The sequence below is a fragment of the Procambarus clarkii genome, chromosome 50 (genome assembly GCF_040958095.1).
Source record: "Procambarus clarkii isolate CNS0578487 chromosome 50, FALCON_Pclarkii_2.0, whole genome shotgun sequence".
In the NCBI taxonomy this organism is placed as follows: domain Eukaryota; kingdom Metazoa; phylum Arthropoda; class Malacostraca; order Decapoda; family Cambaridae; genus Procambarus; species Procambarus clarkii.
Genome location: NC_091199.1, coordinates 5,750,948 through 5,775,997, shown reverse-complemented (window position 1 = coordinate 5,775,997; position 25,050 = coordinate 5,750,948). Strand labels below are relative to the sequence as shown.

The 25,050-nt window shown below is 46.6% G+C and overlaps 1 protein-coding gene across 1 annotated transcript in view; it reads left to right on the top strand.

Annotated features, from left to right (window-relative positions):
• Positions 1 to 25,050, top strand: part of LOC123749571 (sushi, von Willebrand factor type A, EGF and pentraxin domain-containing protein 1) — a 177,956-nt gene that overhangs the window by 61,140 nt on the left and 91,766 nt on the right. Inside the window, exons 5-6 of the mRNA XM_069303377.1 lie at positions 10,812 to 10,977; positions 21,849 to 21,919. Of these exons, the coding sequence (XP_069159478.1) occupies positions 10,812 to 10,977; positions 21,849 to 21,919 (237 nt within the window). The remainder of the gene's footprint in view (positions 1 to 10,811; positions 10,978 to 21,848; positions 21,920 to 25,050) is intronic.

The window sequence follows — 25,050 nt, the reverse complement described above, 5'->3', positions numbered from 1 at the left end:
CCTGAAAATTTTGTAGGTGGTTATCATATCTCCCCTTACTCTTCTCTTTTCCAGTGATGTAAAACGAAACGCTTTGCATGCCCGAAACGCTTTGCGTAATAGTGGCTTTAGGCATTGTATGTACTAGCTATACCTATAAGTTAAACAATCCTTGTAAATATTTATTGTATGTATGTACCTTACCTAAATAAAATTGTATTGTATTGTATTGTATGTGAGGTTCAGCTCCCTTATCCTTTCCTCATAGCTCATACCCCTCAGTTCTGGGACTAGTCTGGTGGCATACCTCTGAATCTTCTCTAACTTTGTCATGTGTTTAACTAGGTATGGACTCCAGGCTGGAGTTGTGTTTTTACCCATTTGCATATGAGTTTAGGAGGGGCTGTGTTTTTATCTTGACTACCCATTGTTCTTTGTGGGATGTGTGGGACCAGTGCCTGGCCACCTAAGGGACTCCTGGGGCTCCCCAATCATCTGCCTATGAGTGTGCTTATTCGCCACACAGTGCTTTTGTTTCCGATGACAGGCGACATTCACTTAGCAGTATGGCTTTGCAATTTGCCGATTGATTGGTTGATGAAGATTAAGCCCCCAAGAGGTGGTACGTGCATGAATAGCCCGTAAGCGATTTACCCTTCAAGTGTACTCTGGGGGCACATTTTGCACCTCTGCCATTGGTGCTCACAAATCAACAGTAATGACAATGTCATGACAACCGCACTGCCTGGGGACTGCCAGGGTTTTGATACTGCCATTCCTCTTAAATGCACACCTTATTTGATGCTTGACACACTTATTGCTTGAAGTCAGAGGAAAGTTGATAAATTTTTGTTTGTTACCATTTTCTGACTGGCACATTGGGCAAGGGCATGGTGTCTGGCACTGGCTTTGCTGAAAGGTGCCAGGAATTTGCAGGTCTTTGTGAACTACTGGTGTGCCTTCGAGGTATGGTAGGCATCTGGCTGCTGTTCTGCTGGAGTTACTGGAACACATTGCAACATTTTATCCAAATAGGTTTAGAGTTTCATTGGAGCTTTTGTGATTTTCCCATTAGGCTTAAGTTTTGTTGTTTGTGGTCACTGGATATTAATAGGCTTCCAGTTGGTTCTTTGTGTTGGGGGTCCGGCACTTGTCTCCTTATGGGACACTAGTGGTTGCCAAGGTAATTACCTAAGTGTAGTTACAGGATGAGAGCTACGCTCGTGGTGTCTCGTCTTCCCAGCACTCTTTGTCATATAACGCTTTGAAACTTCTGACGGTCTTGGCCGCCGCCACCTTCTCACCTAACTTGTTCCAACCAAGGTCACCAAGCATCTGTGTAAATGTGTTTATCCACCAAAGACCAAAAAATTTCTGGCTATGTATAGTTGCCATGCTTCAAGTTAATACCTGACTGCTATAGCTGCTCATAACCCAGTAACAATAATATATTTAATTCTCTGTATCAGGGACTGGATGCCTAAACTTATTGAGGTTTCCAGGATGTGACTCACAACAGTTGTCCAACTCCTGGATACCTGTTTATTGCTTCGTGAACAAACGTATCAGATAAAAGGAAATGTGCTCATTCTATTTTTCTCCTTATCTAACTTCCCTTAACTTGGTTTCTATACTGTTGCATGTTTAACCCCTGCACTGCGCACCTGTTTTGGCAAAAATTTCATGGTGCTGCTGTTAAGGACATTTTTTGTTGTTTTTATAAATGTTCAGCTAATGTTAATGTCAAAATGTTTGCAAACTCAATTGTTTTTATTTCAAATCACAAAGAGCGATGAAAACATTAAAAAATCTTAAAATATAGCCTAATTAAAAAAAAATCACACAACCCTCAGAGCGCCATAAGGTACTTTGCGCAGTGCAGTGGTAAAAGATATTGTAAAAAATGCAGAATTGTTTTCAATATATTTTTGCTAATGATCATATATTATCTGTAATGTTTACAGATAGATTCCTAGTGTCAGGGTGGGGGGGGGGGAGGTCAGGAAACTGACTAGGATACTGGTTTCTTTATACCCAAGATGGTTTGCCAACAAATTTTATAACCTACTCAATCCTACCAACTACAATATTAGAAAATGAACTTTGTCGAAATGCCCGTGTACGACATGACTGTGCCTCGCTGGCAAGGTGGTCACCCATCCAGTTAAGTCACAAAATCAACAACATTAATAACTTAGCAAGTTACTAGCCAGGCACAATGGTGTTTAACAGAGTGACCAATTGATGTGCATGTTATCCAGTGCACCACAATATTCACAAATATGTTCTTCAAAGTCTCGTCTTTTCTGGGGGGAGCCCCGTCGGCTCCCCGGAGCTATCCCAGGCTGATATGCTAATGTCAGACTTTGGCATCAGTCATGTGTATGGAGTTCTTAGGCCTACCGGGGACCACGGCCAGAACCGGGCCCCCTCAGAGAGGCAAGGGGAGCAATGGCCTATAGAAGCCCCCGTGTAGTTGGAAGCATTCTATGTCTGCCATCGACCGGAACAGGCACCCAGAAAGGTAAGCGCCTCAAAACAAACCCCTATTCTGGTTAAAATTGCTACCAAAAACCGAACTAGTGGATAGAACTCCCCAACCGAAAACAAGCAAACTAGTGTGACGTCACACCGCCGCGCCGCTGTCTGCGCAGCTCCCCCCTCCCCGGGAGGGGGAAGGGGGAGCCCCAGACCCCCCGCACTGGCTACCCACACCTCAGTTCTTGAGGCTGATGCTATAGGCGATGGTCGTGTGCTCTGGCTCCGGTGTTCCTACTGCACTGTGCTTTGCGTGTGGTGTTGGTTTTGTGGGTGCGAGAGCCAGGAGTTATCTTCAGTACTCGGGCTGCATGCGCCTAGGGCTGCCTTCCCTAGGTGCCCTGTAAGTACTGCCCTTGGGGCTTGGGGCCACCTTCCACAGGCTCCTCGGGGTCTGCCTCTGCTGGTCCGTTTTACCTTTCGGTTTTTCGGCCGCCTGTTGGGCTCTTGGGTGTTCTGTTCTCCCTTGTTACCGGCAGGTAAGAGGCAGTTTGCACTGGTAGGGGCGCAGGGTGCTGCTCAGCTTGTATTTCCCGACATCGCGGCCGGCTCTGTTCCTTGGGGTTCGCTGTCCTCTTGCGGGGTTTTGTTTTTCTTTTTGTTTTTGCCTGGTGGGGGGTTCTGTCATTTTATTCAGTTTGTTTTTGCCCTTCCACTGTTCTCCTCGGTGGCGCCCCCTGCTAGGACCCCGTGAGTGTACACGTCCCTGGGGTTCAGCTTTAGACGTTTGCTTGGTAGTTTTGGGTGCCGGTTTGCAGCACCCTGCCTGGGACTACCTGAGCGCGAGTCCTCTTAAAGTAAACGCTCAGGACCCTGGGAATCCCCTAGGGGGCGCGTGGGTCCGATGGATGTGACCCCGGAGTCCCCACTCGCGGTGTGCGAGTTTGAGGGTTGCTCGGTCCCCTTGTCTCAGGGTGACCCTCATTGTTTTTGCCTCTGCCACGCTGCCTGTTGGGTCGGTGATACTTTCGACCCTGAGTCCTGTGAGTGTTGCTGCTTGCTTGTGACTCAATTTACCCAATCCTCTGATGATTCTATTTGGGTACAGGCGGCGCGTGCGTTGCAGTCTAGGTTTCGTCTGTTGTAACGCGCTCGGTTGGTTGCTTCCCCGGATGCCCCGGGGCTGCCCCGCTTTGCTTTTTGAGACCCGGACTTGGGGGTGGGGGTCGCTTCGATCCTGGTTCAGTCCGCACCTCCTCGTCCTTCCCCTTCTGTTCGTTCTGGTCCCCCGCCCCTGCTTCCGGCCCCGAAGCGTCTGAGGGTTTCGGGGTCGGAGCAGTGGTTACTTGATCTCGAGACTCGGGCAGCTTCGGGGGTTGCCCCTTCCGGAGGGGGCGGCAGAGGCATTCGAGTCTTGTCTCCCGGCCGAAGCTTCAGGGTCTGACCAGTGGGCCCCCCTTCCTCCAGCTTTTCCGGCTGCTCTGTCCTTGTCTTGTGGGGTCGGGGCTTGGGGAGAGGACTCGGCCTCGGGTCCTGTGGTGACGGACCTCGAGGCTGGGGAGGGGCTGACTTGGGGGCCGTGGGCCCCGCTGGACCCCGCCTGGGTTTTTCTTCCCACTGAGCGGGGCTTATTGTTACAAGGAGTGGGGTTTTCTTTTCCCCCCTCTGCGTACGAGTTGGATTTGGTGTCGGCCCCTCCCCGGGTTCGGTTCCGTGTTCCCCCGGGTACGTCGGTTCCGTCCTTCCGGAGGTTTTCGGCTTATCGCATCCAACCTGGTGTGGTGCGAGCGGCCTTTGCAGCTTACCTCCTGCGTGACCCGGATTATGCCTCGGAAATGGATCCGTCCACGTTCAGGTTTGGGACTTCGTTCCCTTTCTGGCTCCGTTACGAGGTTCCGGAGTCGTCCTGGCTAGGAGACTGCCCCTTGTTTGGTCTGGATTCCTGGCATTCCTTCTGTCGTTCCTGCACGCTGGAGTGGCGGGAAGCTTCCACGGTGCTTCAGGTTTTCCTGGGGGGCGAACTTGAGTACCTGAATGAGTGCTTGTTTGCTCCTGCCCTTCCCCGCGATGTGGGCGTTATTCAGCTCCATGTGCAGGTTCCCTCCCTTTCGGCGGCGCTCGTTGCGGAGGACTTGCGCGCCCGGGGCCTTTTGTGTTCGGCCTTGCGGTTCTTTTCCCTCCTGGAGCTGTCTTCGGATTGGCTCATGGAGGATGTGGGGACGCTTGGGTCCGTCCCGGGGTCCGGCACCTTGTCCTCGGCTGCGCGTTCGTCGGCTGCCTTGTTGAAGCTGTTCACGCCGATTTTGCGGGATGCGGTTTCCCTGTTTTATGCTTCCCGTCTCGCGTGTCGGCAGGCGGTGCTTGGTTTCTCTGTGGAATCTGCTTGGGCTCTGGCTCTTAGGCGTTCTTCACCTTTTTGTCCTCTCCTGTTTGGGGAGTCGGCCGTGGCGCAGTTTATTCAGGCTGCGTCGGCGGCTTGTCGTCCGATGTCGGACTTGTTGGTTTTCCGGGGGTCCCGGGGTGGGTCTTCCCGGAAAGGTCGTGCCAGGGCTCGGGGTTCCTCTCGTCGTGGTAGGCCTCTGGTGTCAGGTTTGGGGTTGGCTCCTCCTGCGGACCCTCTCTCGTCTGGTCGGCACGGTGTTCGCGCTGTGCGGGGTTCTGGGTCTCGTATGAGTCGCCGGCCCTTTCGCGGTTTGCCCCTTTGATGGGGCGATGGGGGGGCGGCTTGCGCTGTTCGCCCGCGCCTGGTCCCACGATTCGTGGGCCTTTCGGGTCGTGTCTCGCGGCCTGCGGTGGCGTTGGGTGGCCCCTCCCCCTTTGGGGGGTCGGGGCTGGCAGGTCAGGTTTCTTCCCCTGCGCTCTGTCGAGTCAACTTGAAGTGGGTTCGCTTGGGCGGCGTCGAAACGACGTCGTCCCTCAGATGGGTTTCCCGTCTGTTTCCGGTTCCGAAACGGGACTGCGCGGACCTGCGGTTCATTCTGGACTTGTCCCGTCTGAACCCCTGGGTTCATTGCCCCTCCTTTCGGATGACTACGCTGTCTCAGGTTCGGCTCCTCTTGGAAGCCGGGTGCTTGGATGGTGTCCCTGGACCTCCGGGACGCTTATTGGCATGTCCCGATTCTTCCGCGGTTCAGGGACTGGCTCGGGTTTGTTGTGGGGCGTCTGAGTTACCGCTTTCGTTGTCTCCCGTTCGGTTGAACCTGGCACCTCGCGTGTTCACGCGCCTTACACGGGTTGTGGTGGCTCGTTTGCGTCTCCTAGGTGTTCGGGTGTTGGCCTACCTCGACGACTGGCTGGTTTTGGGCTCCCAGCCAGTCGGCTTGCTTGCTAGCCAGGGATTTGGTTCTTTCCCAGCTCGCTGGGTTCGTGTTCTTGGTGAACTGGAGGAAGTCCCATCTGGTTCCCTCTCAGGTTCGGACTTGGCTGGGTCTCATTTGGGACTCTCGAACCGCCTCCTTGTCTCGCCCTCCGGAGTCTCTCCTGCGGCTGCGGTCCCGCCTTCGTCTGTTTCTGGAGGGCCCTCGGGTCACCGGCGGTTGCTCGAGGGGCTGTGCGGGAGCCTGAACTTCGCAATGGTGGTCTACCCCGCCAGGTCGGGTTTGGCTTCGACGGCTGTTCTGGTTCCTTCGGGTTCCCCCTTCCGCCTCTCTCGCGATCGCAGAGTTCGACCCCCGGGGGCCTTGCGTCGGTTGCTGCATCACCGGCTTCCTCTTCGGGTTTTTCGGGGGTTCAGTGCCTTGGCGCCTACCCGAGCCCTCGCTCGATGTGTACACGGATGCGTCGTCTCTCGGCTGGGGTTTTGTGACCAGTGCTCACCAGGCCGGCCAGGGGCGTTGGGATCCGTCCTTCCGTCGAGCTCACAGCACGGTGCGGGAGTTCGCGGCAGTGTGGTTTGCTCTGGGGAGGATTCGGGTGGCCCGCGGATCGGCGATTCGGCTCCATTCGGACTGCTCTCCGGTGGTTCATTGCCTGAACCGCGGGGGTTCGATGCGGTCCTTGTCTCTTTGGGGTTGGTCGCTTCGGATGACTCGTCTGCTGAGTTCTCGGGGTTTGGCTCTCCTGGCGGTTCACGTACGGGGCGTGTCCAATGTCTTGGCCGATGCCCTGTCTCGCTTCGTTCCCCTCTCCACGGAGTGGACGGTCAACGACGAGTCCTTCCGTTGGCTTTGCCAGACGTTCGGGTGCCCCGAAGTGGACCTCTTCGCGTCGGCGTGGTCGCGGCGTCTTCCCGTTTATGCAGCGCCCTTCCCCGATCGCGAGGCCGTCGGGGTCGATGCCTTTCGGCTAGACTGGTCGAGGTGGGGGTTCCTGTACCTCTTTCCCCCGGTTCGGCTGTTGCTCCAGGTCCTGACTCGCTTAGAGACTTACCAGGGGAGAGTTGTCCTTCTGGCCCCTTGGTGGCCGGCCCAGCCTTGGTTTCAGGCGCTGGTTGCTCGGTGTCCGAACCCGAGGGTTTTCCCGCGGCTCTGCCTCTTTCAGCAGATCGGGCCGGTACGTCACGTGGCTGGTTCGATCTTCTCCTCGAGTCTTCGCGTATGGTTTTTTTGACTCGAGTCTATCATCATCTCTATGGTGATCAGGTGGCCTTCTTGTTGGTGTCCCACCTGAGGGCTTCTTCTCGGCGGCAGTATGAAGTTTCCTGGCGGTCCTTCCATTTCTTTTTGCGTCTTCGTCGTGTTAGCTCCTTGTCTGTTCGGGTGGTATTGTCCTTCCTCTCGTGGTTGTTTCAGGACCGTCATCTTATGCCAAACACTGTCGCTTCGTATCGTGCGGCGCTGGCGGAGCCGCTTCAGCTTGCTTTCGGTATCGATGTAACGTCTGCGCCGTTTCGCAAGCTGTCTCGTGCATTGTTTCACCTCCGGCCTGCTCATGCGTCGCCTGAGCCGTCCTGGTCTTTGGACAGAGTGCTCGCTTTCCTTTCAACTCCTCGTTTCGTTGTGGCCCCCTTCGGTCCAGGATTGTTTTTCCAAGGCACTTTTCTTGTTGGCTTTGGCCTCTGGGGGTCGGGTAGGGGAGCTTCATGCTCTCCTCCGGCGCAGGGGTTTCTGCTCTTTTGGTCGTGGTGATTGTTTTGTTCGTTTGCAGCCGTCTCCTTCTTTTCTGGCGAAGAATGAGACTGCTGCGTTCCGGAGGGGTCCATGGGTGGTTGATGCTTGGTTGGTCAGGCCAGGGGTGCATCATGTTTTGTGTCCGGTTGCGGCGCTTCGCCGTTATTTGCGCGCCACAGCTTCTGTGTCCGGGGACGCGCTGTGGGTTGATCTCGGTTTCCCTTCTTCCTGTTCGTGGGTTTGGGTCTCTCAGGTCGTCCGCAGGGTTATTAGGTCCTGCCAGCCTGCGGTCTATCCCCGTGCCCATGACGTTCGTAAGTTCGCGCTCTTGCTGCCGTCTTTGGGAATATGTCTTGGTCTGATATTCGGGCGCGGTGATTTTGGCGGGTCGAACAGGGTCCTGGCTGCTCGTTACCTTGTGAATGTCCCTGGGCCTCGTCGGCCTGTGTTGCTTTGGGTCGGCGGTTGCAGCCAGTTGTCTCGGCTTCGAGTTAAGGAGTGAGCGACGACCGCCTCCCGGGTAAGTCCCTCTTTTTCTGTCTGTGGGTAGTTAGCTCCGGGGAGCCGCTGGGCTCCCCCCAGAAAAACGCAGCGTTGAATGTAATGAAACGCCATTTTCTGGGTGAGTCCCGGAGGCTCCCCGGCATCCCTCCCTCCCTCCGGTCGCGGTTTTTGCGCGTTTTTGACATCCAGCCTCAAGAACTAGAGGTGTGGGTAGCCGGCGTGGGGGGTCCTGGGCTCCCCCCTTCCCCTCCCGGGGAGGGGGGGAGCTGCGCAGACAGCGGCGCGGCCAGTGTGTGACGTCCACACTAGTTTGCTGTGTTTCGGTTGGGGAGTTTCTATCCACTAGTTCGGTTTTTGGTAGCAATTTTAACCAGAATAGGGGTTTGTTTTGGGGCGCTTACCTTTCTGGGTGCCTGTTCCGGTCGATGGCAGACATAGAATGCTTCCAACTACACGGGGGCTTCTATAGGCCATTGCTCCCCTTGCCTCTCTGAGGGGGCCCGGTTCTGGCCGTGGTCCCCGGTAGGCCTAAGAACTCCATACACATGACTGATGCCAAAGTCTGACATTAGCATATCAGCCTGGGATAGCTCCGGGGAGCCTCCGGGACTCACCCAGAAAATGGCGTTTCATTACATTCAACGCTGGTTTTTTATATTTGCTATTGGAGTGTATATAACTGCCAAAGCAGACATTAAAAAATGAAATCAGGCTAAAAAGTTGATTAACGAGGTCTTAACTTTTATTTTTAGGGCTACAAAATCCTAATAAAAATATAAAAAATGCTGCACACGGTCTTTTAGCTCATACAAGGCAGCTCATGAGCATGCCTCTGTTGTCTTCCACAGTCATTGTCAATTTATGAGAAGTTGACATAATAGCTCTGGAGATTTGCAATCAGTATGATAAACTAATAATCATACATGCATACAGTCTACCACCATGCAACACATGGACAAATTTTCTAGGGGGGCCGGTGGCTGAGCGGACAGCATGCTCAACCCCCGCAAGCACAACTAGGTGAATACAATGGAGGAGCTGGACAATAAACAAGAGGGCCTTATAACAATTATGAAAGATTATAGTGAGAGTGGATAAAGATAGATCATGACTATTGGTAGTTGGCGACTTCAACTTGAAATCCATAGACTGGGAGGCATATGAACCTATAACAGATGGAGTTTCACCATGGGTTCTGAGAGAATGTGCACCTAAGCTCAGAATTTCACTTCAACAGTTTTTTCAGACATCCCTGTGTGCAGGAGCCCTAGCAGATGTGTGGAAAAAGGCTAACATAGTTCCAATCTACAAAATTGCCAGCAGGGAAGACCCCCACCCCCCTCAATTATGGACCTGTATCATTGACAAGTCAAAATATTGGAAAAAATAATTTAAACTAAATGGGTAGAACCACCTGGAGAAAAATTATATAATAACAGACAAACAGACAGTATGATTTTTAATCTGGAAGATCCTATGTAATGAATTTACTCAGTTTCTATGATCGAGCCACAGATTTTACAGGAAAGAGATGGTTGGGTTGACTGCATCTATCTGGACCTAAAAACGGTTTTCGACAGAGTTCCACATAAGAAATTGTTCTGGAAACTGGAACATATTAAAGGAGTGACAGGTAGGCTTCTAACATGGATGAAAATTTTTCTAACTGACAGAAAAATGAGTGTAGTACCACAGGGTTCAGTTCTTGCACCGGTAATGTTCACTGTCTACATAAATAATCAACCAGATGGAATACAGAATTATATGAACATGTTTGCTGATGATGTTAAAATACTTGAGAAGATAAAAAACAGACGATTGTCACTCCCTTCTAGAAGACCTGGACAAAATAAGTGTATAGAACACCACTTGGCAAATGGAATTTAATGTGAATAAATACCATGGTATGAATGTGTAATAGGAAAATATAGGCTACACACAACTTATAAATTACTAATACAGTATGTGAAAAATCTTTAGATTATCATGATAGAGAGATCTAGGGGTGGTTCTAGATAGAAAACGATCTCCTGAGGACAATGTAAAGAACATTGTGCGAGGAGCCTATGCTACACTTTCCAAATTCAGATTTGTTTTTAAATACATGGATGGTGAAATACTAAAGAAATTGTTCACGACTTTTGTTAGACCAAAGTTGGAATATGCAGCGGCTGTATGGTGCCCATATCTTAGCGCATCAACAAACTGGAAAAGGTGCAAAGACTTGCAACTAAAGGGCTCCCGGAACTGAAGGGCAAGAGCTACGAGGAGAGGTTAGAGACATTAAATATGCCAAAACTAGAGGATAGAAGAAAAAGAGGCGATATGATCACTACATACAAAATAGTAACAGGAATTAATAAAATTCAAAGGGAAGAATTCCTGAGACCTGGAACTTCAAGAACAAGAGGTCATAGATTGAAAGTAACTAAACAAAGCTGCCAAAGAAATATAAGAAAAATTCAGTTTAGCAAACAGAGTGGTAGACAGTCGGAACAAGTTAGGTGAGAAGGTTGTGGAGGCCAAAACCGTCAGTAGTTTCAAAGAGTTATATGACAAAGGGTACTGGGAAGATGGGACACCACGAGTATAGCTCTCATCCTGTAACTACACTTAGGTAGAGTATAAGGGGAGGTTCATAGACTAGTCTGATGCTGACATTACAACATGCATATATGTCTGCAGGTGTTATTTTTGCATTAATTTAGGCTGATACTGTTTTATAGATCGTCTGAGAGTTGGGGAGCTTACTTTCAACCTGTAGGTGGAGTCAACTTAATACATATTTTTTTTTAATGACAGGCATGGTGTGACCTTGCAGAGAATTCGACAAATGAAGTTGAGAGATTTGCAGAGGGTGGATGGACTCTTCTCTTGCGCCATCTGACCAGCAATGGGGTCATGAGTGGAGACTTTATGGCTGGGTTTATTCTCAACACATCATCTACTGATACTGAATACTTTATGGGTAAGTGGTTAGGAGCACAACATAGTGTGTTGGAGATAGAAGGATAATTGGATGGGCATAATGGGCATAATTGGATGATGTGTGCTCTGCCTAAATGGTTGATGCTGGAGCAATTGGTGTGAGAAATGATTATGATCAATAGGGAGGGGTGGTCCTCATCTTAGATTGTTACATAAACAATTTCATCTATCCTTCACACCTTATAGTTACAATGTCAGCTAGTTACAGAGAAAGTGCTATTTCAAGAGCTATATATTTGCAGTAAGTCATTATACATTAATGGTAGGTCTTATCAAGTGATCGTACTTAATATGCAGGTGTAGGTAATTGGCCATGATGGTCATCACTCATTTCAACTTTTGGGCATGATTGCATACACACATACACATATACAAGGAGAAGGAAAAAATAGAAGAAGCAGTAAAGGAAGTCAAACACTGCAGCAACCAAGATAAAACAAACATTAGGCTGGAAGTGAGGAAAGAATTGGCATCTAACCCGAAGTTGGTGCAAAACACAGTTGATCGGAGTAAGTCCCTGATCATTTTTGGCTGCAAAGAAAAGGCGATAACATCTAGGTCAGAAAGAGCTGTAGAAGAAGCTAAAGTAGTAGATAAAATTGTTGGCCTCGTGGAAGGTCTTACAAACAGAGAGAATGTGTGCGACTACAGGAGAATAGGCAGGTACGTAAAGGGAAAGATCGACCTTTGAGGATCACCCTAAACGGTGCCAAACAGATGGAAGAAGTACTAAGGAATGCTAGAAAATTGCAAAGGGATGAGGATGGGAAAGGGTGGTCATTAAGACGAGATCTTTCAAAAGAAGATAGAGAGAAGCTGAAACTGAACCTCGCCGAGGCAAAACATTTAAATGAGAGCAGGAATGAAGAAGAAATAAATTCTTTTTTCTACAAAGTGATAGGGGTAGGCAAACCAGTAAAGTGGTACATAAAGGCAAACCAATAAAATCAATAGAGAGAGAGGGGAGTGAAGAATAAGGAGAGGGGGAACAAGTTCCTGAAGATTGCATACACCAACATAGATGGAGTGAGATCGAAGATACTGGAGTTAAGTGATGTAATACAGCTGCAGACACCAGACATTGTTGCACTCACGGAGACAAAACTTGAAGATGTAATTTTAAATGAGGTCATATTCCCAAGGGGCTACTCAATTTGGAGACGGGACAGAAAAATTAGGAAAGGCGGTGGCGTTGCTGTGCTGGTAAAAGAACACCTAAAGGTGAAGGAAATAATGACTGCCAATCCACAAGAAGTTGACATAATAGCACTAGAGATCTGCTATGAGGATGATAAACTAATGATGATAAATGCATATAGTCCACCGCCAAGCAGCACATGGTCAAAGGAGGAGCTAGATAGTAAACGTGAAGGTCTTATAACAATAATGAGAGAGATTATAGCGAGAGCGGATAACGATAGATCACGACTGTTGATAGTCGGTGACTTCAACTTGAAATCCATAGACTGGGAAGCATATGAAGCTAAAACAGAAGATTTTTGGACCTGTAAATTTGTAGACCTCATCCTGGAAACATTCTTGTATCAACATGTTAAACAAGCTACGAGGATGAGGGAAGGGGACGTTCCCTCCATGCTAGATTTGATATTTACCAGGAAGGAGGAAGAGATATTTGACATTCAGTACCTTCCTCCCTTGGGTAAAAGTGACCATGTCTTTTTGGGAATAAAGTATGCAATGCGTTATAAGCTGGAAGAAAATAAGGAGGTTGAAGCAGTTGAAAAACCAGACTTCAGGAGAGGACATTATGGTGACCTTAGAAATTTTTTTAGTGAGTATAATTGGACAGACTTGATGCTAGGCAAGGAAGTGAATGAGATGTATGGCAAGTTTTGTGAAATATATGATAAAGGCACAAAAAAATTTATACCAAAACAGAGATGCAGAACTAGGAAACAGGATTGGTTCAATAGAAATTGCGAGAGGGCTAGAGACCGAAAGACACAAAAATGGAATCAATACAGGAAGAGGCCGAACCCCCAAACATACCAGCGATACAAAGATGCGAGAAACAACTACACGGCAGTGAGGAGAGAGGCAGAAAGAAATTTTGAAAAAGGGATTGCGGACAAATGTAAAACAGAACCAGGTCTATTCTATAAATTCATAAACAACAAATTGCAGGTAAAGGATAATATTCAGAGGTTGAAAATGGGAAATAGATTCACGGAAGATGAAAAGGAAATGTGTGAAACACTAAACGAAAAGTTCCAAAGTGTGTTTGTACAAAATGAAATCTTTAGGGAACCAGATACAATAAGAATTCCAGAGAACAACATAGAACACATAGAGGTGTCTAGAGACGAAGTGGAAAAAATGCTCAAGGAGCTCGGTAAGAACAAAGCAGCTGGCCCAGATGGCATTTCACCATGGGTTCTGAGAGAATGTGCATCTGAGCTCAGCATTCCACTTCACCTGATCTTTCAGGCATCCCTGTGTACAGGAATCGTAGCAGACGGGTGGAAACAGGCTAACATAGTTCCAATCTACAAAAGTGGCAGCAGGGAAGACCCCCTCAATTATAGACCTGTATCATTGACAAGTGTAATAGTGAAAGTATTGGAAAAACTAATCAAAACTAAATGGGTAGAACACCTAGAGAGAAATGATATAATATCAGACAGACAGTATGGTTTTCGATCTGGAAGATCCTGTGTATCGAATTTACTCAGTTTCTATGATCGAGCCACAGAGATATTACAGGAAAGAGATGGTTGGGTTGACTGCATCTATCTGGACCTAAAAAAGGCTTTCGACAGAGTTCCACATAAGAGGTTGTTCTGGAAACTGGAAAATATTGGAGGGGTGACAGGTAAGCTTCTATCATGGATGAAAAATTTTCTGACTGATAGAAAAATGAGGGCAGTAATCAGAGGCAATGTATCAGAATGGAGAAATGTCACAAGTGGAGTACCACAGGGTTCAGTTCTTGCACCAGTGATGTTTATTGTGTACATAAATGATCTACCAGTTGGTATACAGAATTATATGAACATGTTTGCTGATGATGCTAAGATAATAGGAAGGATAAGAAATTTAAATGACTGTCATGCCCTTCAAAAAGACCTGGACAAAATAAGTATATGGAGCACCACTTGGCAAATGGAATTTAATGTTAATAAATGTCATGTTATGGAATGTGGAATAGGAGAACATAGACCCCACACAACCTATATATTATGTGAGAAATCTTTAAAGAATTCTGATAAAGAAAGAGATCTAGGAGTGGTTCTAGATAGAAAACTATCACCTGAGGACCACATAAAGAATATTGTGCAAGGAGCCTATGCTATGCTTTCTAACTTCAGAATTGCATTTAAATACATGGATGGCGATATACTAAAGAAATTGTTCATGACTTTTGTTAGGCCAAAGCTAGAATATGCAGCTGTTGTGTGGTGCCCATATCTTAAGAAGCACATCAACAAACTGGAAAAGGTGCAAAGACATGCTACTAAGTGGCTCCCAGAACTGAAGGGCAAGAGCTACGAGGAGAGGTTAGAAGCATTAAATATGCCAAAACTAGAAGACAGAAGAAAAAGAGGTGATATGATCACTACATACAAAATAGTAACAGGAATTGACAAAATCGACAGGGAAGACTTCCTGAGACCTGGAACTTCAAGAACAAGAGGTCATAGATATAAACTAGCTAAACACAGATGCCGAAGAAATATAAGAAAATTCACCTTCGCAAATAGAGTGGTAGACGGTTGGAACAAGTTAAGTGAGAAGGTGGTGGAGGCCAAGACCGTCAGTAGTTTCAAAGCGTTATATGACAAAGAGTGCTGGGAAGACGGGACACCACGAGCGTAGCTCTCATCCTGTAACTACACTTAGGTAATTACTTAGGTAATTACATTGTGTATGCAATCATATGTATGAAGACAGGACACCATGAGCGTAGCTCTCGTCCTGTAACTTCACTTAAGTAATTACACTTAGGTAATTACATGCCATACTCTTTATTAAATATTTATTTTATTGCAGAACCATCATTTTGTCCTTGAATCATTGCTACTTCATTTGTACAGTAATTGCATGTGTTCAATCCCATGCCAACAATTATAGTTCAGTACTTTATTAGCTGTTTTTCATGTTGATATCTAGGTTCACTGTGATGAACTACACTAGTTCGTATGCTCTGAGGCTGTGACCCACTCTCATATTGACAAAAGTTTTGTATAATTTTTTGCATATCTTAAAATTTGGTACAGTACAGAAAAAAGTACAAAGAAATAGAAACTCATACAAATATAAAAATACACAAAGGTGCAGACAATTATAGAGAAAGGGACAAAGGAAAACACAACATAGCAATATACAATAGACGATGACAAAGAAATTAGTGAAATCCTAAAAAGCAGTATGAGGACAAGTTTAGCACTCCAATAAATAACATGAAGGTGGAAGATCCAGACAATTTCTTTATGCGGGATATTCAAACCCCTGTAAATATAACTGATATAAACACGAGCGCACTAAATTTTGAAAAAGAAATTGAAAACATGCCCATGCACTCGGCCCCAGGTCCAGACTCATGGAATTCAATATTTATAAAGAAATGCAAAGTGCCGGTAGCACAGGCACTCAGTATAGTGTGGAGGAAGAGCTTGGACACGGGGGAGATACCAGATGCACTTAAAGTAGCAGACATAGCCCCTCTACACAAGGGAGGGAGCAAAGCATTGGCAAAAAATTATAGACCAGTTGCACTAACATCGCACATCATAAAAGTATTTGAGAGAGTGATTAGGAGTCAGGTCACCAATTTCATGGAGACCAATGACCTTCACAACCCAGGCCAACATGGATTTCGAGCGGGAAGATCGTGCCTCTCACAGCTACTTGAGCACTACGACAAAGTCACTGAGGCATTAGAAGAGAAACAGAATGCTGATGTGATATACACGGACTTCGCAAAGGCTTTCGATAAATGTGACCATGGCGTGATAGCACACAAAATGAAGTCAATGGGAATAACCGGTAAAGTAGGACGCTGGATACTCAGTTTTCTGTCAAACAGGACTCAGCGAGTAACTGTCAACCATATAAAATCTAGTCCAAGTGCAGTGAAAAGCTCTGTACCTCAGGGTACAGTCCTTGCACCGCTGCTTTTCCTTATTCTCATATCAGATATAGACAAAAATACAAGTCACAGCTTCGTATCATCCTTTGCAGATGACACAAAAATCAGTATGAAAATTACCTCGGCTGAGGACATTGAAAAACTTCAAGCTGATATTAATAAAGTTTTCGACTGGGCATCAGAAAATAACATGATGTTTAACAGTGATAAATTCCAGGTACTCAGGTATGGTAAAAATGAGAACCTTAAACATAATACAGAGTACAAAACACAATCAAATGTACCCATAGTAGGAAAACAGCATGTAAAGGATTTGGGAATAATAATGTCTGATGACCTAATGTTTAAGGAGCATAACCAAGCAAATATTGCGACAGCCAGAAAAATGATAGGATGGATTACGAGAACTTTCAAATCCAGGGATCCCATCACAATGGTTGTACTCTTCAAGTCACTTGTGTTGTCCCGTCTTGAGTACTGTTCAGTACTCACTTCCCCCTTCAGAGCAGGAGAGATTGCTGAAATAGAGGGAATACAGAGAACATATACGGCACGCATAGATGCAATAAAGCACCTAAATTATTGGGATCGTCTCGAAGCCCTCCAAATGTACTCGCTACAAAGATGAGAGAGATCAAATAATATACACCTGGAAGATACTGGAGGGCCAAGTACCAAATCTACACAGTAAAATAACAACGTACTGGAGTAAACGATATGGAAGAAAATGTAGAATAGAACCAGTGAAGAGCAGAGGTGCCATAGGCACAATCAGAGAACACTGTATAAACATCAGAGGTCCGCGGTTGTTCAACGTCCTCCCAGCAAGCATAAGAAATATTGCCGGAACAACCGTGGACATTTTCAAGAGGAAACTAGATTTATTCCTCCAAGGAGTGCCGGACCAACCGGGTATGTGACCGGGTGGGTATGTGGGCCTGCGGGCCGCTCCAAGCAACAGCCTGGTGGACCAAACTCTCACAAGTCAAGCCTGGCCTCGGGCCGGGCTTGGGGAGTAGAAGAACTCCCAGAACCCCATCAACCAGGTATCAACCAGGTACAATAGTAGACAATGCACAAGTTCTTGAGTGTACAATCTTCCTGTCTAGAATAAATGTGTTCAAATGTGTTCATTTGGTTACGGGGCCAGTGGCATCTCGTATCCATTTGGTTACGGGGCCAGTGGCATCTCGTATCCATTTGGTTACGGGGCCAATGGCATCTTGCATCCATTTGGTTATGGGGCCAGTAGCATCTCTCGTTCATTTCGGTTACGGGGCCAGTGGTATCTCGCATCTTTGGTTATGGGGCCAGTGGCATCTCTCATTCATTTCGGTTACGAGGCCAGTGGCATTTCTGAAAAGCAGAGATGGACACAAAGTTCAGGCAACATTTCCAATGTGATTGTCATTAATTTGAGCACATTCATTATTGTGGGCTGCTAGTATGCCTTGAAGCTGCAAATGATGTAATGATCCATGGGCTGTATTAATGATGGATGAAAGAAATTATTCTATAACTTTCTCCAACAATTCCTTAATATGCAGCCTCTTCCAACCAAATTTCCTATTATAATTAATTATACAGTACTTTATGCCCATTTTCAGTGGACCTTCTGTTGTGGGGGATGTAACTGTTAATATTATTTGAACTTGTGCAGCAAAGAAAATGATGAGCTGTATACTGATACACTGTAGGAGAATCAATTATGCAATGTCAGTATGTTCTTGCAGAGTCGGGAGAAAGTGTTAGAATATGAGGGTAAGATGGCAGACTGGCTGGTGGCATCTTAAATAATTTTTGGTGTTGCTACTGTTCTAGGAGTTGATCATATATGAGGTGTTTGACACATCAGAAGGCAGGTACTGACTAATTGGAAAATGCAGTGTTTTGGCCTGTCAGTCAGAAAGTTCCCTACTAACTAACATTAGAAGTGCTTCACCACTGAATGGTCCACGAGTCTTGAGGCCCCGTTGTCCCATTTTCTATGGTTTGTTTACCTTGCTGTTGTCTGTTTTGATTTGCCCAACTTTTTGGTAGACTTTTCTTGGTTAGGGAGATTTACAGTTCCTTGCTCCTTGCACCTCCCTAGAGGGAGGCCAGGTTTTCACCTTTGGTCCCAAGTAGATTTGTTTAACTCACAAGGGCCTGACATGGATTGAATTGCCCGAAACGCTGTGCGTATTAGTGACTTTAGGCATTGTATGTACTAGCTTTATCTAGAAATCCAGCATTATATTTGTAACTCATCTTGTATGAGTTACAAATTATGTACTTTTAAAAATTATGTACAAATTATGTACTTTTACCTGAATAAACATTTGATTTGATTTGATTTGGTGTAGATTATGTAGTGACATGTTCCTCGTCTTAGTAACAGAGGGACTCTAGTCCTAATCCAGGAGGAACCACTAACCACAGGTATGCCACCCCCTCTCTCCTCCCCCAAGCAGAGTGGAGTAGAGTGGATGGTCAGATAATGGACCCTTCCCCTTCCTCGATTAATCCCTCTATCCAGACATCGAACTTCTTGTACTCTTTGCTCATCGGAACAGGACCAGGTCGCCTGCAACTCATGTTGGCAGGGTACAGGAACTTCTACACCCAGTACCCACAGTATAACCTAATAACTGACAAAATCAGGACTTCTAATTAAGCTGCCGATACCTGGAGGGGGAAGGGGGAGGCTAAGTACAGCTAATCAAGTCTTACTACTCTTGTTAATACTTTAGCAATCACATTACATATAATGTACCTGTACCACATTTTCCCAGATTCTTTATTGTAACTACTTACTGGTTCCCATTAATTCTCATAATTGATAATGACACTTGCAGTCATATTCATTAACCATTAATGACACCTATAACAAATCCCCAAGGCTTCCACAAATCACATTGGATAGCCGAAAGTAACCAGTGACCTTCCCATCAGACCAAATGATCAGCCTACCAAGTGAGGAGCAAACTGGGTCCAACACAAGGTCAGGATGACAGATATAAGATGGCTTTAGACACAGCATTTCCAGAACCACTTACGGGCTATTCAAGCCCATGCCACCTCTTGGGTGGCTTAACCTTCATGAATCAATCAATCAGCATTTCCAGTCTATTTTCAACTCCTACACCAGACACTACAGGTCTAGCAGACAGCCACTCCTGCCCTCATTCGAGCTCTCTGCTCTTGCCCTTGTTTGAGCTATTTGCTCTTGCCCTCCTTTGAGCTATTTGCTCTTGCCCTCTTTTGAGCTCTCCACCCCAGTCTCGCTCAAGCTCTTTGCTCTTGGCTTCATTCAAGCTCTCCACTTCCATCCACCTTCAATACTACGTCCTGCCTGCAATCCGTCCTCCTAATAGCGTGTCACATTTTAACGTATACTTTAACTAAGGCCAAAAACAATCTTACTAGAAAATGGTAGTGACTCACGAAATTGAACTAATGTCCCATTTTCTGTTCATAGGTCCTCTGATAGTTTACGATAAGGCACTTTAGTACAATAGTTTCTTGATGTTGGGAGTGCTTGTGAGAATGGACTGCTACCTGACTCCACCAGCAGCACGTAACAAGCATCCTCATTTCAGCCTATCACAACACTGTTGTACCATTTCTGACATCACATCCAACTGCTGTATCCAAACTATGTTAAATATGCATCAAAACCAACCATACTCTTTCAATATATTCACCCAAAATCATGTTACAATACTCTTCTTCTGGTCTTACATCACCATCATCGCCCTGGGATCAGCACTCGCTCTGGTATTTGTCGGGCTTGTTTGTCCAGTACTTCACACACGTGCCAGAAAGTCTTGCAGCCTTCCGACAAGTCTCATAATTAATTTGTATCTTGAGCCGCACAGGTGAAACAAGGTATGAGACAGCCTGTTAAACAATACCAAGGTAGTATTGGCAGCAAACGCAAGATATAGCAGCTCCGTCAGCGCTGCATGATATGAGGTGACAGTATTCAGTATGCAATGCTGATCAAAAAAAGCTGTGAAAGGAGAGCACTTCACTCTGAGACTGAAGAGCAATGATGAAGGAAAAAAGAAGTAGCAGAAAGAGCTCACAAAGCCTCATACTGCCACCGAGAAGAATGCAGGTGGGACACCATCAAGGAAGCCGCCTGTTCTCTGTGAGGATGGCGATAAAGGTGAATTAAAACGTCTAGATGTAAAGAAATGAGGAGGTAAAACAGAGAGGTGTGTCATCGAAACACTGACCTGATAGAGGCCGAGCCATAGAAAAACTCCCTGATTCATAAAATGAGCATTTCAGTGCCTGAAGCCAAGGTTAAGCATGCACTATGGAGCCAGATGGATCACTCTTCTTTAGTAGGGCTCCAACCTTGCCAGTATCCAGAGCAACATCTGGCATGGGGGAAAGAGGTATAGAAATCCCTACCTAGACCAGTCCGGCCAAAAGGCATCCATCGTGAGTGCCTTACAATCACAGAACGAAGTCTCATTTAAAGGAAGGTGCTGATTCCACACTGACACAAGGAAGTTCACATTTGGGCACCAGTACATTTCACAGAGACAAAGGAAAGAGGTGGCGTTAATGGTCCATTCCGTGGAAATGGGACTGAACTGGGACAGACCATTTGCATGAATGTTGGACACTCCCTGGACTTGAGTAGTGCTGAGACTCCAGTAGACGTCTAGTCTAGCTCCAAGGAGACTGGGAACAAAGAGAACACCCCCTGTTGAATAAACAGAACTTCGGAGCCAGTACAGGAGAGAAGTGACACGGCACCCACTTCATCAGCACTAGAACTGAGTTTGGGGACACTGGACACTGGCCAGCTGCCTCCCCCTCAAATGTCAGGGTGGAGGAGGGTATCGAACGAACTAGCACTTGTTCCGAGAGAATATGATCATTTGTTTACATAGTTGGAAGATTTCTTTTGATTGATTTTAAGGCTTTGGTCTCTTTGGAATTTATCAGTGGTTTATTTTGACTTGCTGTTTTTCTGGATGCATTCCCCAGTGTGGTGGCAAAAATAAAGTCACTGGTCCCTGTGCCTCTTTGAGGGGTCCAGGTTCTGCCTCAGGTCCCTGGCCTCTATGGCTGACATGACCCAGTTGATACTATCTCAGTATATAACTTCAGAGAACCACAAGGGGGTTCTCCCCAGAAATTCCACTACCTTCTTGGAGACCTTGACACATCCTCCCTGTACAATCTCTCTAGCAACAGTGGCATCCTACTAGGCAATGGGACACGACACAGGTCCTTCTTGCTCATCACGTGACCTTGTCACCTTTTGATTGGCCAATTCATGCTAATTGCATACAGTCACCTGACCTCCCTACATCTGGAGTTCTCATAGCCCTAGCCTGCATCTCCAAGCACTAAAATATTCCACGACGATGTCTGACCCTACCATATTGGAAAATAGCCAACTTGACTATCTCCCTGAATTTGAATAATTCAACTTAATTCAAAATATATAAGTATTCTGCCTCTTGTCAATTGCAACCAAAATGATCCTTGAGCCATTTTACAGAATTAAAAGTAGGTCAATGTGACATGAGAGATGGAAGAGACGTTTTGAAGAGAACGCAATGCACCACTTGCCAGCCAGCACATAGGCGCAGCCAATAGGAGCCCTCCCACAAATAAAGCCCTTATTAAATGAGACTTGCCTGTAGTGGTGTTTATTTGTAGTGATTGTGAATCTTGCATTCTTCCTATTTATACACAATTTACAATTTCATCTATATGTACTGTATTTGCAGGTAGTAATCATGTGCTGGACCTGAGCACGAGTATAGATGGGTGCATTGGCTGTCGTCCATTGGTGCTTAAGGTAAGGGAGATAGGACATGCATCATTCTCTCTCTCTCTCTCACTCACTCACTCCCTGTAAATAGGTACCCAGGAGTTAGTCAACTGGTGTGTGCTGCTTCCTTGTGAGGATCAGTGCTTGACCTTCTTGTACTTAGCTCATTGAGATTGCTCCATACTTGTAAGTCACATTAGTCATGGAAGTTACGCTTGCTTACTGGGGACCAGAGCCAAAACTTGACACCCTTCACAGAGGTGCTCAGAGCAAGTGCCAGTTTGCCATTTCACCAGGAAAGCATCCAACAGGTCAGCGATGTATTACAGACAACTGCTAAATTCACATGACTCGATGCCTTGAAACTGCCAAAACAACTCTCCAAATGATGAAACCAAAACCAAATATTGTAATTCACTCAAAACTAGTAAGAAACTGTTAGTATCAACTGCCAACACCGAACGGCCTAGAGTTCGGTCCAATGCCAGTTTGCCACTTGGTTCTGTTGCTGATGTAGCGTTTAGTACCTCACAGTAGTTCTCCATGGTCACTATCTCATCAGGCAAGTCCCAATGCTTCTAAGCCAAGTGCTGGCTATCATATGACTTGTCCTGTGGGGGGCCCATTTACTTGTGTATCATTTCCTATCCAGTGTTGTGTGGACTTGGCATTTTGGCCATCAAAGTGCATGCGTCCAGCTATTACTTCCCAGGGTGTTTGCTTAGTGCTGTTCTTGCACTGACAGAGTAACTTCTCAGGTGTGTTTGTTAGTTTGCCCCTTTTTGTAGCGAAGTCACCAGGGGGGAGCATCTTCGGGTATTTCAAGGATCACTTGACACCTTGGTTGGGGAAGGAGCGGGGGGACATTCAAGTTGGTTGTGTTGGGGTGCACTTGAGGCTCTCTCACTTAGTTTATATAGCACACTGCAATCACCATTTCCAGTGCCCTAGCCAGTTTGGCTGTTTTTTATTTACATTCATTTGGCAAGCATTCTTAGTGCCTGGGAGCATCTGTCTGGCTTATTACCAGCAGGCCCTAGTAATTCACTCTCAAGTCTCTGATGAGGTCAATTATGCATTAAGAATGGCCTGTTTAGCCTGCTCTCACCAATTGTGGATTGGAAGGGTGTCTGTTGCCTTTGCTATATGGAAATAATAATTTTTTCTGCCTTTTTCATGCTGCTTGTTGGGTCTGTCATTTTTACAAACCTGAATCCTGTAGGGTTTGTTCCCCACGGGTTCTGATCCCATCTGGTTCTACTTCTGAGATGGAGCCAAATCAGGTTGCTGCCACCTTATGGGCTTGGTTTACCCAGGTTCATTATTTGGGGCTTTTTTGTGCTTGGCTGGATGCCCTGGAACTGCCCCATATGGTGTTTAGGGACCTAGAAATGGAGGGTTAGTGATCTCCACCTTGGCTCTGCCTATGCCTCCTCTTCCATTTCTGGAAGGTGTGGTATACCCAGCTTCTGTTCCTCCCCTTCCCTGCTTCCGGCTCCGAAACATCTGAAGGTTTCAGAGTCGAGGCATGATTTAGCTCAGAGTGTAGCTCGGCTGGTTCCGTGGGTAGCTCCTTCCTTCTCGAGCCTGGAGGCAATCGAGCCCTTTATTCCTGTAAAGGTTACAGACTTTTCCTCTTTACAACTGCATGCTTCCTCAGTGCCTTCTCTTTGGGGGGCATTGGGCAAAGACTTTGGTTCTACCCCAGAACTTTCATGACAGGCTACCAGGGCTGGTGGGAGCCTGATTTGGGCCCTTGGATACCTTTTGATTCCTCATGGTTTTCTGTTCCTTCTACAAGGGGGTTGTATGCTTATGGTAGATGGGCTTTCTCATCCTCCTGATAGGCATGAGTTTGATATTTCTGTAGCTCCCCTCAGAGTCCATTTCCATGTGCGTCGTTAAGTCCAGTGGATTCATCCCTCTGGAGGTTTCTCTTTCTGAGTTTCCTCTTCTGTCACTCATGAGGACTTTTTGCGGTACCAACTGTAGAATTTGGCCCTCTCTTCTATGATGGACCCCCTGCTTCATTTTGAGTTCAAGTCAGCATCACCATTTCGGATACATTATGACATTCTGGACTCATCGTAGCTGGGAGACAACCATCTTTTCTGAGGGGAGGGTTTGCCCATTGTGGATCCCTGAAGCTGTACACTGAGATGGTTTCCATCTACCAGGTTGCATCAGCCATGGAGTTCTTAGGTGTACTGGGTATCAAAGCCAGAACCTGGCCTCTTTATAGAGGTGCAGGGAGTGGTTATATTTTGCTACTTCACCGGGAAAGGCATCCAGAAAGTCATCAAATCAAAACAAACCTTCTGGGTTCAAAAGAGACCAAAGACTTGAAACCAACCTAATGAACTCTCCTGAACTATGTAAACAGTCAATCATACATCTCGAAACTAGCATGCGCTCATTCCCCGCACCTTCCCCACGCATTTGAAGGAAGAGGGGATAGGGCTCGCAACCTCCAGGGGTCTGAGGTGTAGGAGCCATTACATCTTCACTGATGTAATGGTTCCTGATCATCTCTCTTTCGTGCAGGCTCCTCTGTTTCAGCTAAGTATTTTGGGTTTTTACCTTAGTGACTTTTATTGTACACTGCAGTCCAGCATGAACCTGGGTTGTAGAATGCTTGGAACTCAGGGTTACCTTCCCTGTGTGTCCCCCAGCCCTGCCCTTGCACTGCAAGAGTTATCTTCTCTGGGGCTAGCAGCACACAACTTGATAATGGTCCGGGATGGACCAAAACATCGTTGTTTCTTCATCTGATTTGTGGTTTGGTCATCATTCTCTGGGGGTGTTCAGGAGTCGCTCCTTTAAAGGTCCTCCTCATATGTGGTGGCCCCCGCCTAGTGTGAATTGGGGGTCATGTGCTTTCTGTCTTAACCTGGGTCGAGTGCGACTTTAGCTGGCAGGGCACATTGGTAATTCGCAGACTTTCCTTCAGTGCGCTGAGGTTGGCCTTTAAAACTGTGTAGCCCAGTCTCTGTCGGCTTACCTCTTGTCGGGTTGCTCATCCTCTGTGCCACTCAATGACGATTATTCACTTGTTCTGCCTCCGTCATGCTGCCTGTTGGGTCAGTGACATCTTCATACCTAAGTCCTGTGGGGTTTGCTCTCCCCATGTGACCCTCTTGATGAGGTTAAGGTGCATG